Consider the following 17,723-nt stretch of genomic DNA (forward strand, 5'->3'; position numbering starts at 1 on the left):
AGCATTAGAATTTTGATTTTACTTCAGCAAAGTGTTTATCATACTTTTAGCTGGAGTTTTGGGTCCCAAATCCTTATGAAATCTATCCCCAGTTAAGTGAAAAGAACTAAGTATGTATAAGCCAGACTGTCTAGGCTACTTTAAAGCCATTAGCCTAAACTAAAGTGAGCCAAGTGGCCTGATTCTACCCGCATATCCTCACGTTGGTCTTGGCTCCCAGAGACTTACTACTCAGAGCACCGGAAGCAGCAGCAAGAAGGGACATGCCTTTATTACAAATGTCCTTTCAGTGCATGCTTAATTACTCCTCAATATTCTTGAGAAGATCAGGGGTTGCCTAGGAGAGGAGACAGTTTCCACAGTTGTTTGTTATCCTCAGTCCCTCTTTTGCATTTTCTATTAGACAGGAGGTCTGTGGCTTAGAACAAATATCCTTCCTGAGACCGAATTAGCCACCTTCCTCATCCTTTTCACCTCATCCTGCTATTTGTCACTACAAATCAGTGATTAAAATTCAGTGGGCATGACACTCTCCTGGGGAGAGTATGTAAGATACAGACTCAAAAGCCAGAAAGCCCAGAAGTTTGCATTTTTAATAAGAATCCAAGCTGATTCCCATATAGGTGGCCTGAACCTCTGCTTTGATAACCACTTCTATAAACCATCCCGCAGCTCACTGTTACCTCTGTACCTACTGTTCCTCTAACCTGGGAGCCATAGTCCTCTGATTCACTCAAGCTTTACAGTCTAGTCCAAAGACCATTGTCACTGACAACCGCCTAAGCATAATTAGTTACACTGACCTCAATTTTCTGCAGTATGGTAACCAGGCCTCTGATACAGCTGTTTTTAAATTATATGACTATATTTCTTTGTCCATCTTCACCCGTTTGTTTGAGCAAAGGTATAGCATTTTCTTGGTTTATTTCTTTCTAGTTTCTTGTACACAGTAGGCATGAATACATGTTTATTTGATATGTGACTGATTGAATTAATGTTTTTAACTACCTTAGAAGGAAAAGAAAATTTAGAAGAATCAGAAAAATTGATCATGGCCTCTGGCAAGTTTTTAAATAGTATTATGTCCAGAAAGTGGCCTTTTAAAAGCCAGTTTATGAAAACTCATCTAAAAGTTAGCCTTGTACAAACTGAAAATGGATGAGAATCCTGGCTCCAATCCAGCCCTTGTTGTGTGAGGCAGTACAGAACAACTCTGGTTATCTAGTTTATCCCCATAAAATTCTCAAAGCAAAATTAGTTATAAACATTTTTATTTAAATATTCAAAGCATACACTTTTAAAAGAGAGGATTATCCTTCAGTCCTACATATTCCAAAAGAAGAGGGTCACTGCTTATAGTCTTGAAAAGAGGGAAACTAATGTGGAAGCTTGAATTTCATAAACCCCGTCAAGCTGTGTAAATGGAGTTATCTTTAGGTTAGAGACAATATTCATTCCTTTACTCATTTTTCAAATATTTATTGAGAGCCCATTGCACCAGGCACTGTTCTAGGCACTGATAAAACAGCCATGATGGTATCTGTAGTCTTGATATTCGTGATCTTTAAAGTGATAAGCTGTAAATAATCCGCATGCTACGACTCTTCTTATTTGATAAGCTAAGCATGCTGCATTGAAATTCTTATTTCTCTATGGTGAGGTATAAGAAGACAAGACTTCCTGCCTTGAGTATAAAATACCTCAGCTTCAACATATGAATCAGAAGGCAAAACCTTTGATCTTGTACATCAGATTTTTCTAGAGAGCAGCAGGTGATGCTTTTAGTCTCTGGTGTCTTTTAGATTTAATGTAGTTAAAAAGGTTACCTTTGTGTATTTTATCTTTCTTCTTTAAGTCTTAGAGGTGAGACTATGCTCTCTCCTCTCCACTGGCTGGGTTAGTATCGCAAGCTTATTTTTTGTTTGTTTATTTTCCTATAGAAATCTCCTGTGGTCCACCAACTCACGTAGAAAATGCAATTGCCCGAGGCGTACATTATCAGTATGGGGACATGATCACCTACTCGTGTTACAGTGGATACATGTTGGAGGGTTCCCTGAGGAGTGTTTGCCTAGAGAATGGAACCTGGACATCACCTCCTGTCTGCAGAGGTAAGGAGATATTTGAATGGTTAGTTATTAGTGAAGCTGTAGGAAAATGTATATGGAAGTCTGATGTGGCCAACAACTAGTAAGCATGCTATTTTATCTTTCCTTGGCTTTCAGTTTTCTCTTATCATATGTGTTATTTTCCTTAACTTTACCAGTTGGAGTTTTGAAAGCTTGCACATAGACCTTTGGCCCAGTACCTGGCCCCTTCCTGAGTCAATCATGGCTCCTTAAGCAAGTCTCCTCTCCAGATCTTGGGAGTGTTCTCCAGTCCCTAGGCAGAGCTGTGTCGTGACTGAGTCATGAGGTCAACCTCCTGGACACTCAGGTGTTTCAATACAGATACCAGTTCTAACCAACCATCCTTAGCGGACCCCTGTGCCCCACAGGGAATGAGGCCCCATATGGGATCCTATCGTGACTAATATAGTACATTTTAAAATCTTTTAAGGAGCTTCCACATTGTTCTCTATTGTGGCTGTGGCTGTTTACATTTCTACCAGCAAGGTAGAAGGGTTTCCTTTTCTCCACACCCTCTCCAGCATTTATTATTTTAGACTTTTTGATGATGGTCATTCTGACCAATGTGATACCTCATTATAGTTTTGATTTGCATTTTTCTAATAACTAGGAATATTGAGCATCTTTTCATGTGCCTGTTAGCTCAAAGGTTGTAAGAAAATATGCAAACTCCTCTTGAGAAGGGTGCTGAGGAGCTACCTCCTTAAGAAATAGCTCGTATCACTTAAAGTCAGAAGTCAAATGAGAGTTGTGTGTCTGTTTACCTGTTTGTTTCTTCACTTCTTTAAGATAATGTGGAACACTGGCAGCACCAGAGAGCTATTAGCTATCAAAGGCTTCCTTTAAGAGAATTTTCAAATCTCCTAGAAAGGCATTTCCCCTGTCCAGATAAACGGAGACAATCTTTTATATAAACCACTTTGTTCTCTTTTGCCCTGAATCCCCAAACTACTAAAATGTTTGATAGTTATAATCTCAGAACTACCCAAACTTGTTTATGTCCCTCCTGAGCCCCTCATGTTCATCCCCAACCAAATCTTGAAACTGGGTTTTGTTTCTCTTCCTTAAGACTTGATTCAAGGAAATAACTCTGAAATGTAAATGATCAATCCTATTTTCTGACAACCAGCCTTGCCTTTCCTAATTCCCTAGATGTATGACCCATCCTGCTTGTTTTCCAGCTGTCTGTCGATTCCCATGTCAGAATGGAGGCATCTGCCAACGCCCAAATGCTTGTTCCTGTCCAGACGGCTGGATGGGTCGCCTCTGTGAAGAGCGTGAGTCTGTCCTCATATCTTACAAGTTGTGCCCTAAGATTTTACTTTGAGTTCCGATGGTTTGCCTGGAAGCTGCCAACTTAGGGGCATTACTAGGAACTGGCTTCACCAGTGGCAGGAATTCTCTTGCTTAAATCCCGTGACAGACCAGACAAAGGTCTGAGAGCTGATTTATAGATGTCATTTAGTTGCAGAAGATCTAGAATATTACAGACCTTGAAAATAACAGTTATCAAGCTCCATCTAAGGCCATCTCAACCTGCCTACTGGCACAGATTTCCAAGAACTTTCTTGGGAAGGAGCTTATAATAAAGGGTTGGTTTCCCAACCTTGGTCTCCCTTTATCTCAAGTCCATTTATGTTCTGTGCTGCTTCTTGCTAGATTAGTATAAATTCATGGCGTTGCATAAAATTGTACTTTGCAGGTAAGATAGGGAGCCCATCATTCATTAAGGGTAGCTCTTTCCAATTAAAAAAAATAAATTGGTACTCCAGTAGCTATACAATGCTTGATACTTTAATACAGAATTTCAGTCCTCAGGAAAAAATACATTTAAATTTGAGTTTCCAGGAGAATGTGAAAAAGTGGTTTTAATTTTTTTAATGTCTAAACTATACTTTGTTTCAAAATCTCTAAAAATACATACACATGGATAAGATTATTGGGAGTATATTAATCACATTGAGTCATTGATATGATGGCCATTGGTCTATATCAGTTTTTCCTAAGGCCAAGCATTTTATTAGAAATTCTGAAACTTTTTAAAGTGTAAGTATTTCAACTAATGTAGAAAGGAAAATATACAATGGAAATCAGTTTAGGCTGCTAATAGCTCACCAAAACAAGTGTTCTCACAGTCATTCAGAAAGAAGAGAATTTTTCCTTCTACTTCTCCCCAGTCTTACCTTCCTACTTAGGGCTTCCACATGTGACCTGCTAGAACACCAAGGATCACGACAGGCCTGGCTTAGTTCGCTGAACATGTGCCTGTAGTGCATTAGATCAGGGCTTCCCAGGCTTTCCTGTGCTTACAGACCCCCTGGGAGAGGGTCAGTACAGCTTCTGATTTGGTAGATCCAAGACAGGACCTGAGATTCTGCATTTCCAACTAAGTCCTATGTAATGCCAGTGCTTTGGTTTTGAGAACCATGCTTTGAATACCAAGTCAGTAGACAGTCTCACTTCTTTTAAACAGATAATGCCTCTTTACGGGAGCTCAGTGATTTCTAGTAGGAGAAATGATTGCCATGGAGAATGTCAGGGAGGCCAGATTCAGTCACCATTAGGCCTCGGCTCCAAGGAAATAAAGGGTGGCAGCTACTAACGTGTTACCCACACCAGCCCACGGAAGAGCTTATCTGACTGCATTTTCACGTTTAATTACAGCCAAGAAGAGAACCTCAAGGCAGCCAAACCCTCTTAGATCATTTTATGTAATTTGTAATGGAAATTTGAAACAATAATAAATGAAAAACATTCTGCTTATTTTGTGAAGAGAAAGCAAAGCACTTAGCAGGCATCGATTTTGGTGTGTCCTCTCGGAAGAGTGCATTTGGCATTGGAGTCATTACACGAGGCTGAGGGTCCAGATTGACTTTCTGGATTGTGTTTTCCCAATAATACTGATTAATAAACACAGCATATACGGGAAAGTTATCTAGTGGGTCATCTAAGGTTTTACTCCTCCTGGAAAATATCTTTTGAAAACTCTGATCATATCTGAGTGTGTGGGTTTTTATCCAGTCCGTTTTGATCTCCTTTCTAGCGATCTGCATTCTTCCCTGTCTGAACGGTGGTCGCTGTGTAGCCCCTTATCAATGTGACTGCTCGCCTGGCTGGACAGGGTCCCGCTGTCATACAGGTAGGCATCCTGTCAGAGTTGGTTTTCTTGGTGACTGGACTCCATGAAACCCTAGAGAACACCAGTGAGTGTGACTCAGATTCAGAGGTGGCAGTAAGTCCAAAGGGTATCGGGGTTTCTCACGAATTCCTCAAGACGGTCCCTTGAATGGTGGTCTCAATGCTCAACCTATGTCTGCCTCAGAGACACCTCTCAGGATTGTATGACAAATAAGCGCATCAGAGGTGACTCTTTTGTCAGCCTTCTTCATGTCATTTGCTCTGTTTTGCAGAATTAGAGAAAAAATAATGCAGAAGTTCAGAAGAATATTTATTTACATCTCTATGAAGCTAAATCACTAAATTGGTAGTAACTATTTAGAATGAACAGGCTCTAAAAAAGTACAATTGAAGTTAAAGTGAAATAACTCAACAAGAGATGGTTCCTTATCATGGAAGACAGTAACACACTGTTGTTGATTTAATTGGTGATAAACCTGTCCTCATAGCAACCCATGCTCAAATACCTGCCTATCCACTATACTTTGCTATCTGTTTAATTGCTTAATTTTGATCTTTCCCTGCCCTCACTAGATTATATGCCACTGGTGGGCAGGGATATTTGTGATCTTTATATTCTCAGAAGCTAGCATAGTGCCCACATAGGACAGGTTTTTCAGTAATTGTCTAAATAATCCAGCAGTCTAAAATGATAGATTTTTTTACCTTTTTAATGTCCTAATTGTCAGGCAACTGTTAAAAGCATAGAACTCACTGTATTTATTTTATGTTAACTCTAACCCTTATTGTTCCTATTGTAAATAATATTTATACCACTTCCTAGTGAGGTTAATTGTAAAACAGAGCAGGCCAACTGACACCAGAGCTTGTCACGAACTCTAAGGCTCAAATGACTATATAATTTAGCCTCCAAACTGGGAGATTTTGGAGGATGAAAGGGGCACTATTAAGAAGCAAGTCAGGGAAATGGGAGTCAAAGTTGTAAAAATGCCAAAGCAGATGTGCAGCCACCCCACATAAAGCTGAAAGTGAGCCATCCATGAGTATAGGGAAGGAAAAATGTAATACTGGAGGCTAAATTTGAAGCTTTTATTTGAAACTCTTTTTTTTTTTTTTTTGCATTTCTCCATTTTTATTTTCATCAGAGAAAAGGCAGACTTCAAATGAAATGGTACAGTGGTTGACTCCTGATAGTATTATCACTAGTGCTCTATTGTAAACCTTGTTGATTTTAGAGTACCATAGGTGAGCTTTGGGTGGTGTAGGAACCCGTGACATTTCACTCTTGTATTAAAAGTTTAATATGTTATGTATCTTGCTGTATAAGTGGGCTCATAACTTTCACTAAAGTCTCAAGCCAGTAACACCCCTTAAAATCTGATATCACCATCCCATGTCCTCACTCATTATTTAAACTTTTTATGGAAAACACAGACAACTTTTAGATTCTTTTAATGCCTTACATTGGTTATGACTGTTGTATATAGAGGAAAGGAATCAATCTGAAATACCTCAAGAAAAATTGGGAAAAACAAAATGAAATAAAAATAAAAGAAAAAGTAGGGCTAGGGCAAGGGGTATTTGACAGTCTTAAAGTAATGTTTGGTATTTCTTTATCACAAATCAACCTTGATTTTTTTTTAACTTTTTATTTGTTTGTTTATTATTTTGCTACGCTGGGTCTTGGTCACTGTGCGGGCTTTCCTTTAGTTGCCGCAAGCGGGGGCTACTCTCTAGTTGCAGTGCTCCGGCTTCTCATTGAAGTGGCTTCTCTTCTTGCGGACCACAGGCTCTAGTGGTCTACTTGGGCTTCCGTAGTTGCAGCTCCCAGGCTCTGAAGCATGGCCCAGTAATTGTGGTGCACAGGCTTAGTTGCCCCTAGGCAACTTCCCAGATCAGGGGTGGAACCCATGACTCCTGCATTGGCAGGTGGATTCTTTATCACTGAGCCATCAGGGAAGCCCCAGCATTGATATTTATCTATATTTCTCATGCATACAAAATTGAACCTATCTGCAAACCAGCTTTGCCCTTTCCCAGGCATCTTATCTCTGTAGGTGTTGGCAGCATGCTTCCAGACGGAGACACTCTCAATTCTCCCTCCCCCTTCATCTACCAGTATCAGCACTCCTTTCTGTTCCTTCCCACTCCATATCTCTTGCATCCTACTCTATCTCCACTATCACCAGCTAGTAGAAGACCTTTCCTTTGGATCACTACCAGAGTCTACTACTTAACCTTCCCATTTCTATTTCCAAAATAACACCATTACACATAGCTCTGGGCATATCTTTGCCCTGTTTAAGAACCTGAGATGGTTGCTTGTTGGCTCCACATCCAGCCCAGATTCTTCTGCCTCCTGAGGTGCTGCGTGGACTGGCACCAGCATACCTGATACACTTACTTCCCTTCCTGCCAGTCACATCTTGTCCCCTGCAGACATGGCTATTGCCTATTCAGACTCACCTCCGAAGCCCTGCCTAAGTTTCCTGTTATCCCTAAACTTGCTCTCTACCATGAAAATCTGTTTTCTAACATTCCATCTCTATAGATATTACACGGTTAGCTAGAACCATGCCATTTAAGGATCTTTCTCAGTCACTCAACAGTAAAGAATCCACCTGCAGTGCAGGAGATGCAGGTTTGATCCCTGAATCAGGAAGATCCACTGGAGGAGGAAATGGCAACCTACTCCAATATTCTTGCCTGGAAAATCCCATGGACAGAGTCCAGCGGGCTAAAGTCTAGAGGGTCACACAGAGTCAGACACGACTCAGGGACTAAACACACACAGTTGCCATTTAAAGCTCAATCTGGCTGATTTGTATTTCTTTTAGTTCCTTAGCTCCCTGACATTAAGCACCTTACTGACATGAGCCCTACAGTCTTTTATGTTTTTCAATTTTGCTGCAGCTACCTCAGCAAAGATCCCATTTATATGCATTAGGTATTAAACCTACAAAAGGGTATAAAACAGATCTTGCTGTCCAGAATCCAGCCTAGAAAAGAAGAAGGGATGTAGTAGGCCTATAGCAGAATGGCCTATAAGTATGGAGGTATACTATATAATGATTGGAGTCATTAAGTATAATAAGTGTAAGTATATACTTATATAAGTATATACTAGTATATACTTATAAGTATATACTCCAGTCATAAGTATAATGACTGGAGGCTAATTGAACTCTCTACATGATCAAGGGTAAAATGAGTAAACCACCCAAATGTAAAGTGAGGTTGCTCAGTCGTCGACCCAGGGATCGAACCTGGGTCTCCCGCATTGCAAGCAGGCACTTTATGGTCTGAGCCACCAGGGAAGACCCAGTAGATGTTCAAAAAAGGCTCCACAAGCGTAGAATCAAAGGAAGACCTAGAGGAGTCCCCAGGTGTAGCTCATTCCAGACAAAGGCATAGAAGTGTAACACAAACTTGATCAGCTAACTAGAGCCAGAGCTGAAGCCATAGAGGCAGTGGAGGGGTGTGGCCGGAAGTGGAGTATAAAGCTAGGCAGAGCCAGATGACGAAGTGCAGTGCGTACTTAATTATGGCTTCTGAGCCACAGAGGGCTGCATCTCCTGCATTGCAGGTGGATTCTTTACTGTTGAGTGACTGAGAAAGATCCTTAAATGGCATGGTTCTAGCTAACCGTGTAATATCTATAGAGATGGAATGTTAGAAAACAGATTTTCATGGTAGAGAGCAAGTTTAGGGATAACAGGAAACTTAAAGGGACTTAAGCAGGAAAATCATATGATTAGATATTCTTTTAGAAAAATTATTTTGGGAACAGTACAGAAAAAGGCAGAAAGCAAGACTTAAAAATAGACTTGTTAGAGACTTATCCCAGCCTGAATTGGCAAGAGGTAAAGAATCTGCCTGCAGTGCAGGAAACCTGGGTTCGATCCCTGGATTGGGAAGATCCTCTAAAGAAGGGAGGGGCAGCCCACTCCAGTCTTCTTGCCTGGAGAATCCCATAGACAGGAGCCTGAAGGGCTACAATCCACAGGGTCCTAAAGAGTGGGACATGACTGAGTGGCTAACACTTTCACATTCAATGAAGTCTAGAGAAATGGTGACCGAAAAGGATAGATTTGAGAGAAGATAGATGAATCAGCACTACCTGGTTATAGATTTATTGTGGAAATAAAGGTCTAAGGAGAGTCATGGTTGATATTTCCAGTTTAGGCTTCTGAGTGGAAGATGGTGCCATTTGCTGAGACAAAGAACCCAAAAGGAAGAGCTTTGAAGGTACAGATAAGGAGTTAAGTAAGGACAGGCTGAGTTTGAAGATACAGATAAAGAGTTAAGTAAGGACAGGCTGAGGTTGAAGGTACAGATAAGGAGTTAAGAAAATACATGCTGTGGAAGAGGAACTGGCGACCCATTCCATTATTCTTAGGTGAAAGTACCTTACTGTCCATGAGGTCGCAAAGAGTTGGACATGACTGAGCACGCATGCATGCATGCACAAAAACACACTGAGTTGGAACACACAAGGGAGAGGTCTGACAGGCAATTGGATGATGTATCTTCCCAGAAGATACACTACATTGAAGATAGATATCAGTCATCACTGGAAAACTTTCGTGGAGGGAAAAAAAGAAGTCTGTGCAGAAGGTGGCATGAGAAGGTGACCAGAATGGAACGTTGGGGTCACCCATGTTATAGGGAAGGAGGAAGGTGTTAGGCTTTTACATGGAGAAGTGAAAAATAGTAATGTAAAAAATTGTTAGTACAGTCAATTACTGCTAAATCATCATGCTCTTGAAAAGGAGTGATTTTTTAATATTAGCAAGCAGCTATGGAGAATTAGTTGTAGACTATTGAGTTTTATTTTTGCTATTCTTGACCCTGCTTCATTTCATAATTTCCTTCTTGTTATATTGCAAATATGTGCATTTTGTTGGCTTGCTTGTCAAGAAAGCTCACCAAGAGCAAAGACTGGTGTGTTTTCATTCTTATCCTCTCTCAATGCTTATCAAGTGCCTGGATTGCTGATGTTTTCCCTATATTTTATGAATGAGTGATAAAGAAGTGATATTTCTTTCTCTCTCACCAAAGATGAGTTTTTCATCTGGGAAAGCCTGCATTTCCAAGTTATAATGAGACTGAAATGTTTCTCATTTCCAGCTTTCTCCCAACAGGCATCTTATTTTTTTCTTTGGCTGGTCTTCATCTGATTTTAGTGTCCATAGGATTTTTTTAACAAGTAGATTCATGGAGAAGAGTTTGACCCTGAGACTATGGACCTGTGAGAAAGATGACTGTACAGTAAATCTCCCAGTTTTCACTCAGGGTTACATCAGTGGCTCATTTTTAACTCTACCCCAGGCTCTGTAATTCCAATTCAAGTTGGTAAAATCCATGAAATAAATTTCCTAGCAAGCACAAAGGGCTTTTGAATCATTTGTTATGTTAGCCAGTCTGTGTGCCTGATCTAGTGTCATAAGAATTAACATCTGATATAATGACTTCATCAGTCTTAGAGCTCATTGCTGGCTCTCTCAAGAGCTTGACAGTCTCAATGAGCATATGAATAATTTTCAGTTCAAAACAGTGTCAAATTAGTTACCTAAATAAGGATTAAAGAAGAGAAAAATTAGTGGACTCGGAGTTATCAGCAAAGGTTTCAGTATGCAGATAGAACTTAAGCTGGGATTTAAATATAAAGATCAATTCTTGCTTGGAAGGACAGAGGGAGGTGGTACCACATAATAATATAATATGAGATCGAACAAACTGGCAGGATGCAGTCCATGAGGAATGGTGGCAGCTGGAGCAGAAGGCAGAGTCAAATCTTATTCTGCGTGTCTTCATGAGCATCTTCATGATTGCTAAGTATTCATTAAGTAAATGCATGAATTTTTCATCCCAGCTGTCTGCCAGTCTCCCTGCTTAAATGGTGGAAAATGTGTAAGACCAAACCGATGCCATTGTCTCTCAGCATGGACAGGACATGACTGTTCCAGGTAAGACAACCAAAAACTACTGTTTATCTACAACATGAGAAGACTGAAGTTCAAGTTAAGTTGTCCCAATAGCCAGAAGATATCTCAGGTTTGAAGGTAAGCATTTTGTATCCAGAAATATCCATTTTGAGATTTGAACCAAAGCCAAATGAAGAAGTATTAGTTAATATTTGACAGATAAAACAATGATTTCTCAAAAACATTTATTACAGCACAAATAATAAAATTGAAACAACATAATTTTAGAGGATTAGCATAGCCTCTGCATGAGGAGGACGTGCAAATTTGTGAAGTTTTTTGACAAAGCAAAGAGCTTAATTAAACAAGTTAACGACTTCTTGAATGGTAGATTGAACGCTTCATAAGAAAGAATGCAAATGATAAACTCAGTATGTTTTACTGATATTCATTTGCATTCCTATTTATAATAAAAATAGTACTGAAATTGATGATAAGGAACATTTATTTTTAAAGTCAATTATTTTTGCATATTTTTACAGTATATACAGTCAGTATTTAATGGACTACAAGAAAATTTATGTAAAAATGTGTTCTAGGAATTGATTTCTCATTTGTAACCAGATAAATATCATAGTTGAGAAAAGATTATCCCAAAAATAAATCAAAGGAAAAAGTTCGAAAGTTTAAATATCATAAACTTTTTATTGAAGTGTAATGGACATACAACATTATATTAGTTTAACATAGTGATTCAATATTTCTATATGTACATATTGTGCAGTGATCACTACAGTATAGTTAACTATGTAAGTCCACATATGTAGTTATAAAAATTTTTTTCTTGAAATGAGACCTTTTAAGATCTACTGCTCTTGGCAACTTTCAAATGTGCAGTACAGTATTATTAATTATAATTGCCATGTTATATAGTCTATTCCCATAACTTATTTATTCTGTAACTGGAAATTTGTGCCTTTTGACTCCTTTCACCCAGTTAGCCCAATCCCGCACCCACCTCTGCCTCTGGCAACCATCAACCTGTTCTCTGTATCTGTAAGTTTGGTTCTGGTTTTTGTTTTAGATTCTACATATAAGCAAAATCACACGGTATCTGTCTTTCTCTTTCAGACTCATTTCACTTAGCCTAATAACCTCAAAGTCCATCCATTTGTCACAGTTGACAAGATTTCATTCTTTTTATGGCTTAATAATATTCCATTGTGAGGTGTGTGTGTGTTTATAAAGAAAATTTTCTTTATCTGTTCATTCATCGATGGGCATAGGCTGTTTCCATGTCTTGGCTACTGTAAATAATGCCAAAATGAACATGGAAGTGCAGACATCTTTTCCAACTAATGTTTTCATTTTCTTCAGGTAAATAACCAGAGAGTTGCTGGATCACATGGTAGTTATATTTTAAATGTTTTGAAGAAACTCCATAATATTTTCTACAGTGGCTGCACCAATTTATACTCCCATCAGTAGTGTACAAGATTTCCTTATCTGTACATCTTCAACAATGCTTATTATTTCTTGCCTTTCAGATAATAGCAATTCTAACAAGTTTGAGATGACATCTCATTGTAGTTTTAATTTGTATTTCCTAATGCTGAATGTCTTTTCATATACATCTGTAATTTCTTTATGTAGTTTGAACATTAATCCTTATATATGGTTTGCAAATACTTTCTTCTATTCAGTAGATTGTCTTTTCATTTTGCTGATGCTTTTCTTTGTGGTGCAGAAGCTTTGGGGTTTGATGTGGTCCCACTTCTTTATTTTTACTTTTGTTGCCTTTGCTTTGATGGCAAATCCAAAAAAAAAAAAAAAACCATACCAAGGCTGATGTCAAGGAGCCTACGACCTATGTTTTCTTCTAGGAGAAAGAAGTAGTTATGGTAACTTCTTTTACCATAAGTTAATTGACCATATATATGTGGATTTATTTCTGGGTTCTGTATTCTGTTTCATTGATCTGTGGTCTGTTTTTTATGCCAATACTGTATCATTTTGATTACATACTGCATCATACCATTGATAAAATATTTTCAATATTACACCATTGTCCTCATAAATATTGCAGTGTTGGAATATTACCATCTCTATTTTTAAAATTTTAATATACATCATTATATTACATCACTTAGATTTGCATTATGTACATTTACTTCTATATTATAGGAATCATTGGTAAAAATGGGTATTTCCATATTCATTTTTTAAAGTGAAAAATTCAGTTAACTGAGAAGAATATTTCTTTTTTTCATGTCCTTTTACTTAATTTTGATTGGACAATTAAAGTCAACTTGCCAAGACAAAAATCTATTTACATATAAACTTAATTGATGAAAATATCTGTCTCATGCCAATGAATTTCTTCATATCATCTCAAGTATATGCATCTCTGCAGAGAGAAAAAAAATTGAACCCTAAAGGACAAATTTGGATTGTACAAGTAGATTTAGAAGTTTCTAACATAAAAATGATAGTTTTACCTGAGAGCAGAGTTGCAAGAACTTAAGAAAATGAGAATCAGACTGGAGAGGATTTCTGGGGAAATAAAGAGAGCAAAGAAAAGAAAAAACAAAATAGAAACAATAAGGACAGTGACTCAAAAAGGAACAGGAAGTATTTGTAACATTATTTAAAGCTTTATGTTTCAACTACTTCATCTTACAGATAAATAAAGGAAGCGCAGAGTTTGTGTGGTTCCCTAATATCAAAATACAATTGACCCTTGAACAAAATGAGTTTGAACAGCATGAGTCCACCTATATATAGATTTTTTTCCAATAGATCCATAATACAGATCTACACAGTCTTTAGTTGGCTGAATCTGTGGATGTGGAACCACAGATACAGAGGACCAACTGATTGTAAAATCATCCACCAATTTTTGACCACTCAGAGTGTCCACTCCCCTGACCCCCACATTATTCAAGAGTCAACTACCCCTATAGGAATTTTGTCTTGACCAGAGGATGTCAAGAAAGAACTTACTTTATAAACAATAAAATGCTATTAATAAAGGTAATAAAATCTAGATTTTTTTTAAATTCAAAAGCTTGATAAAGGAATCCAAAAATAATAATAATAATAATGGCCAATTCGAGGAAAGGTCAACCCAGAAGACCCAGCAGCCCCCCTCTCCTTATACTGTGATGGATTTTTCTAGGAGACCTGTATTAGCTAGGACTCTCTTATTGCAATTCCAAGTGACTTAAGCAAAGAAAGCAATCTGTTATCACAATAATGGGACCTCACATAGAACCCCATACATGGGTTGGCTGAGCATGAGGGCAAACAGACTGAGGACTTGAAAGACATCTGAAGCCTCTCCCCTCCCATCTCACGTCCTGTCTCCAATATCTTCTCCATCCTTCCGCTGCAGAATGGTTTCCTTTGCTATTCATTTCACATGGAAGGACCCCACTGCCCACAGAAATAGTGTGCTGACCCATTTTAAAACTGCAGGAGAAGAACTCGTTAGCCCAGATTGATTCAAGGGCCCATGATGGATCAATCAGTGGTGACCCTAGGTTGGGTTATTCTCATGTGAAAGTTCATTTTGCTAAAACTTTTACCATGCCTTTGGGTAAAGAGTGGAAGAGACTGGCAATTCATTGATGAAAAGAGATGGAGAGAAAGCTTTTCTGAGAAATCAAAACAATAAATGTTTACACATACTTTCTTTCTCTTCCACAAGATTGAGTGCCTTAAAGATTGTCTCCCTCATACTTAGTAAAGACAGAAAAATTGATGCTCATGGTAAAGAACCCACTGCCAGTGCAGGAGACGTAAGAGATACGGGTTTGATCCCTGGGCTGGAAAGATCCCCTGGAGGAGGGCATGGCAACCCACTCCGATGTTCTTGCCGGGGGAATCCCGTGGACAGAGGAGGCTGGCAGACTGCTGTCCGTAGCGTCTCACAGAGTCAGAGACGACTGAAGCAACTTAGCACACACAGCGGGTTGACCGAGCACTTTTCAGGCATCGTGACAGCTGGTGGAGAAATGCCCTGTGGCATTCCATTAAGTCCCTCGATCTGTAGCCTTCTCTCCTGATGAATCATTCCCAAATTGTTCAGTCCTCAAGGAAGATACTGTGTTTCCTCTGACTATGCACAGAAAATGGATCCTAAACAAATACCATAAATAAAAACCATAGACAGTTCATGCTGTAGGAGACCTTTAGGTTCACGAAGTCCAAAGCCCTCATTCTGCAGATGAGCAGGTTGTCAGACAGAAAACTAGTGACAGAGCCAGGACTCAAACTCCAGTGTGCCGTGTACATTAGTACTTTTTCTCCGTGTCCCTTCGTTTTCTCAAGGAATGACCCCCATCCATCCAAACCACATCACAGATGATGCCCAGGTATCTGAGACTTTCAGTTGTGTTTTAATCAGCCCCCATACAGCTGTTCCCCCTTTCTTTACTGTTGAATCTTTGTTTTTTGTTCTAGGAAAAGGAGGACTGGGTTTTAACCACCGCACAACCAACCAGCTCTCCTAAAATGCAGGATCATCTCTTCCTGGCAGTCCTGGACATCGCACAACTTACGTGAAGACTTTCCAACACGGTGCTGGGTCTTGTCTCGTTTCAGTCAACTTGTTACTTTGGGTTGACCTTTTTATTTTGTGTTATAGTTTGTTATTTCTTGTGACATACCTTCTTACATGTTTCCATTTTTAAATATGCCTGTATTTTCTATATAAAAATATATTAAATAGATGCTGCTCCACTCTGACAAAATGTACATACTCTGCTGTCTATTGGAAGGTTCCTGGTATACATTTTTATTCAGTTACTTAAAATGATTTTTCAATTAAAATATATTTTGCTACTAAATAATGTTTTGCCAGTAGTGCCATTTTGTGAGGGAAAAGAGGATTCATGATTGGTGCCGCTAGCATGTTATGAGATTACATGCAATGTACAGTAATTACAGTACAGAAATTACAGTAAAGGAGACACCTTCATGGTAGATCCATCATGTCTACAATATACATAACAGTAGAAGTTTCCTTTTATTCAATCAGAAAGTAACTACTGGACCTACTGTCCTCCATGCAAAGCACTATTCTGGTGCTGAGGGCAGCCTGACTAATTCCTTCTCCAGCATTTGGAAAGCTGTGGGCATCAACCTAGTGGATGGGGGAAAAAAAAATAATGACCATGGTTCACAAAATAAAGTGCTTCACTTCCTTCTCTAAGCTGGAATAAGAAATACAAGAACTGGGAGATTAACAGAGAGCCCATTTCTGGGTCATAAACCCACCACTCACTCCTTTGGGAGAAAGGAGATTGGAATAACACAGCAGAAAAGGGGAAAGGAAAAGGCAAATGGGGAAAATTGCCACAATTGTGCTCCTGGCTCCACCTGCAAAAAAAAAAAAAAAAAAGAACTCAGTTTGCCTAAGGCAGAGCTGAGCTACCCCTCAATTCCCACTGCTTCCCCCTAAGTCCATCACCATCCTTCTACCAGGATAAAGATTTTCTCAGACTTTGGGGGGGGTGGGAAGCCACAACACTGGATTTTGTTTAAAATAGGAAAATCGCAGTCAGCTCATCTCATCCTTTGGAGAACTGCTTCCACACAAGGCATAGCCCACAGTGTAACACTTCGTATGGTAAAGATCTTGACTGTCCGAGTGGTTCTCTTCACCGTCTTCTCTTCTGTCAGCCACTGACTCCTCTTCTTTCTTCCGACAGTCATCCTCTGGACCAGTCTTCCATGCTTATGAGTATTCCTTTTATTTAATTGATGCCCCCATCAACTTCCAAACTATGTTGATTTTTGTCATTTATAATCATAAAACTATCAAATAAAATCCAAAATCTAAATAATAAAAAGCAAGGTGGTACCAGAAATTTTAAGCTAGGGAAAGCTACTACACTTGAAAGCAAAACTCAGTTCTGAAAATGAACCTACCATGTAAAATTTGTATTGGGTTAGTTTGAATAGATTAAAAGATCTATACTTGACATTAAGTTATATTAGTTGCTTTATGCAGACAGGACAAGGAAGTAAAGCACCATATGAGTGAGGTTTGCAAATGATATGAGGCTCTACATAACTAAAAATGTGATTCACAGGGAAATTTAAAAGCAGTTAAAAAAATCTTTTTAAATTTATTGTGATATAGTTGATTTATAATGTGTTAATTTCTGCTGCGTAGCAAAGTGATTCAGTTACGTGTATGTGTGCGCGTGCATGTGTGGGCACGTGTGTATGCATGCTCAGCCATGTCCAACTCTTTGCGATCCCGTGGATTGTACCCACCTGGCTCCTCTGTCCAAGGAGTTCTCCAGGCAAGAATACTGAAGTGAGTTGTCATTTCCTACTCCGGGAGATCCTCCTGACCCAGGGATTGAACCTGTGTCTCTTGCGTCTCCTGCATTGGCAGGCAGATTCTTTAGCACTGCACCACCTGGGAAGCCAATATATATTTATGTAGTATATGTTTACATGTTGTATATATATGTATATACTATATATATATATATACATATATATATAGTGTATG

At 38.9% G+C, this 17,723-nt stretch overlaps 1 protein-coding gene across 1 annotated transcript in view; it reads left to right on the plus strand.

Moving 5' to 3' along the window:
* The window catches only part of SVEP1 (sushi, von Willebrand factor type A, EGF and pentraxin domain containing 1), a 191,405-nt gene extending 174,356 nt beyond the window's left edge, over window positions 1–17,049 (plus strand). Inside the window, exons 44-48 of the mRNA XM_061163442.1 lie at window positions 1,941–2,111; window positions 3,311–3,406; window positions 5,173–5,268; window positions 11,143–11,236; window positions 15,659–17,049. Of these exons, the coding sequence (XP_061019425.1) occupies window positions 1,941–2,111; window positions 3,311–3,406; window positions 5,173–5,268; window positions 11,143–11,236; window positions 15,659–15,680 (479 nt within the window). The 3' untranslated portion in view covers window positions 15,681–17,049. The remainder of the gene's footprint in view (window positions 1–1,940; window positions 2,112–3,310; window positions 3,407–5,172; window positions 5,269–11,142; window positions 11,237–15,658) is intronic.
* Window positions 17,050–17,723: the final 674 nt, after the last annotated feature.

This window comes from Dama dama, chromosome 16 (genome assembly GCF_033118175.1).
Source record: "Dama dama isolate Ldn47 chromosome 16, ASM3311817v1, whole genome shotgun sequence".
NCBI lineage: Eukaryota > Metazoa > Chordata > Mammalia > Artiodactyla > Cervidae > Dama > Dama dama.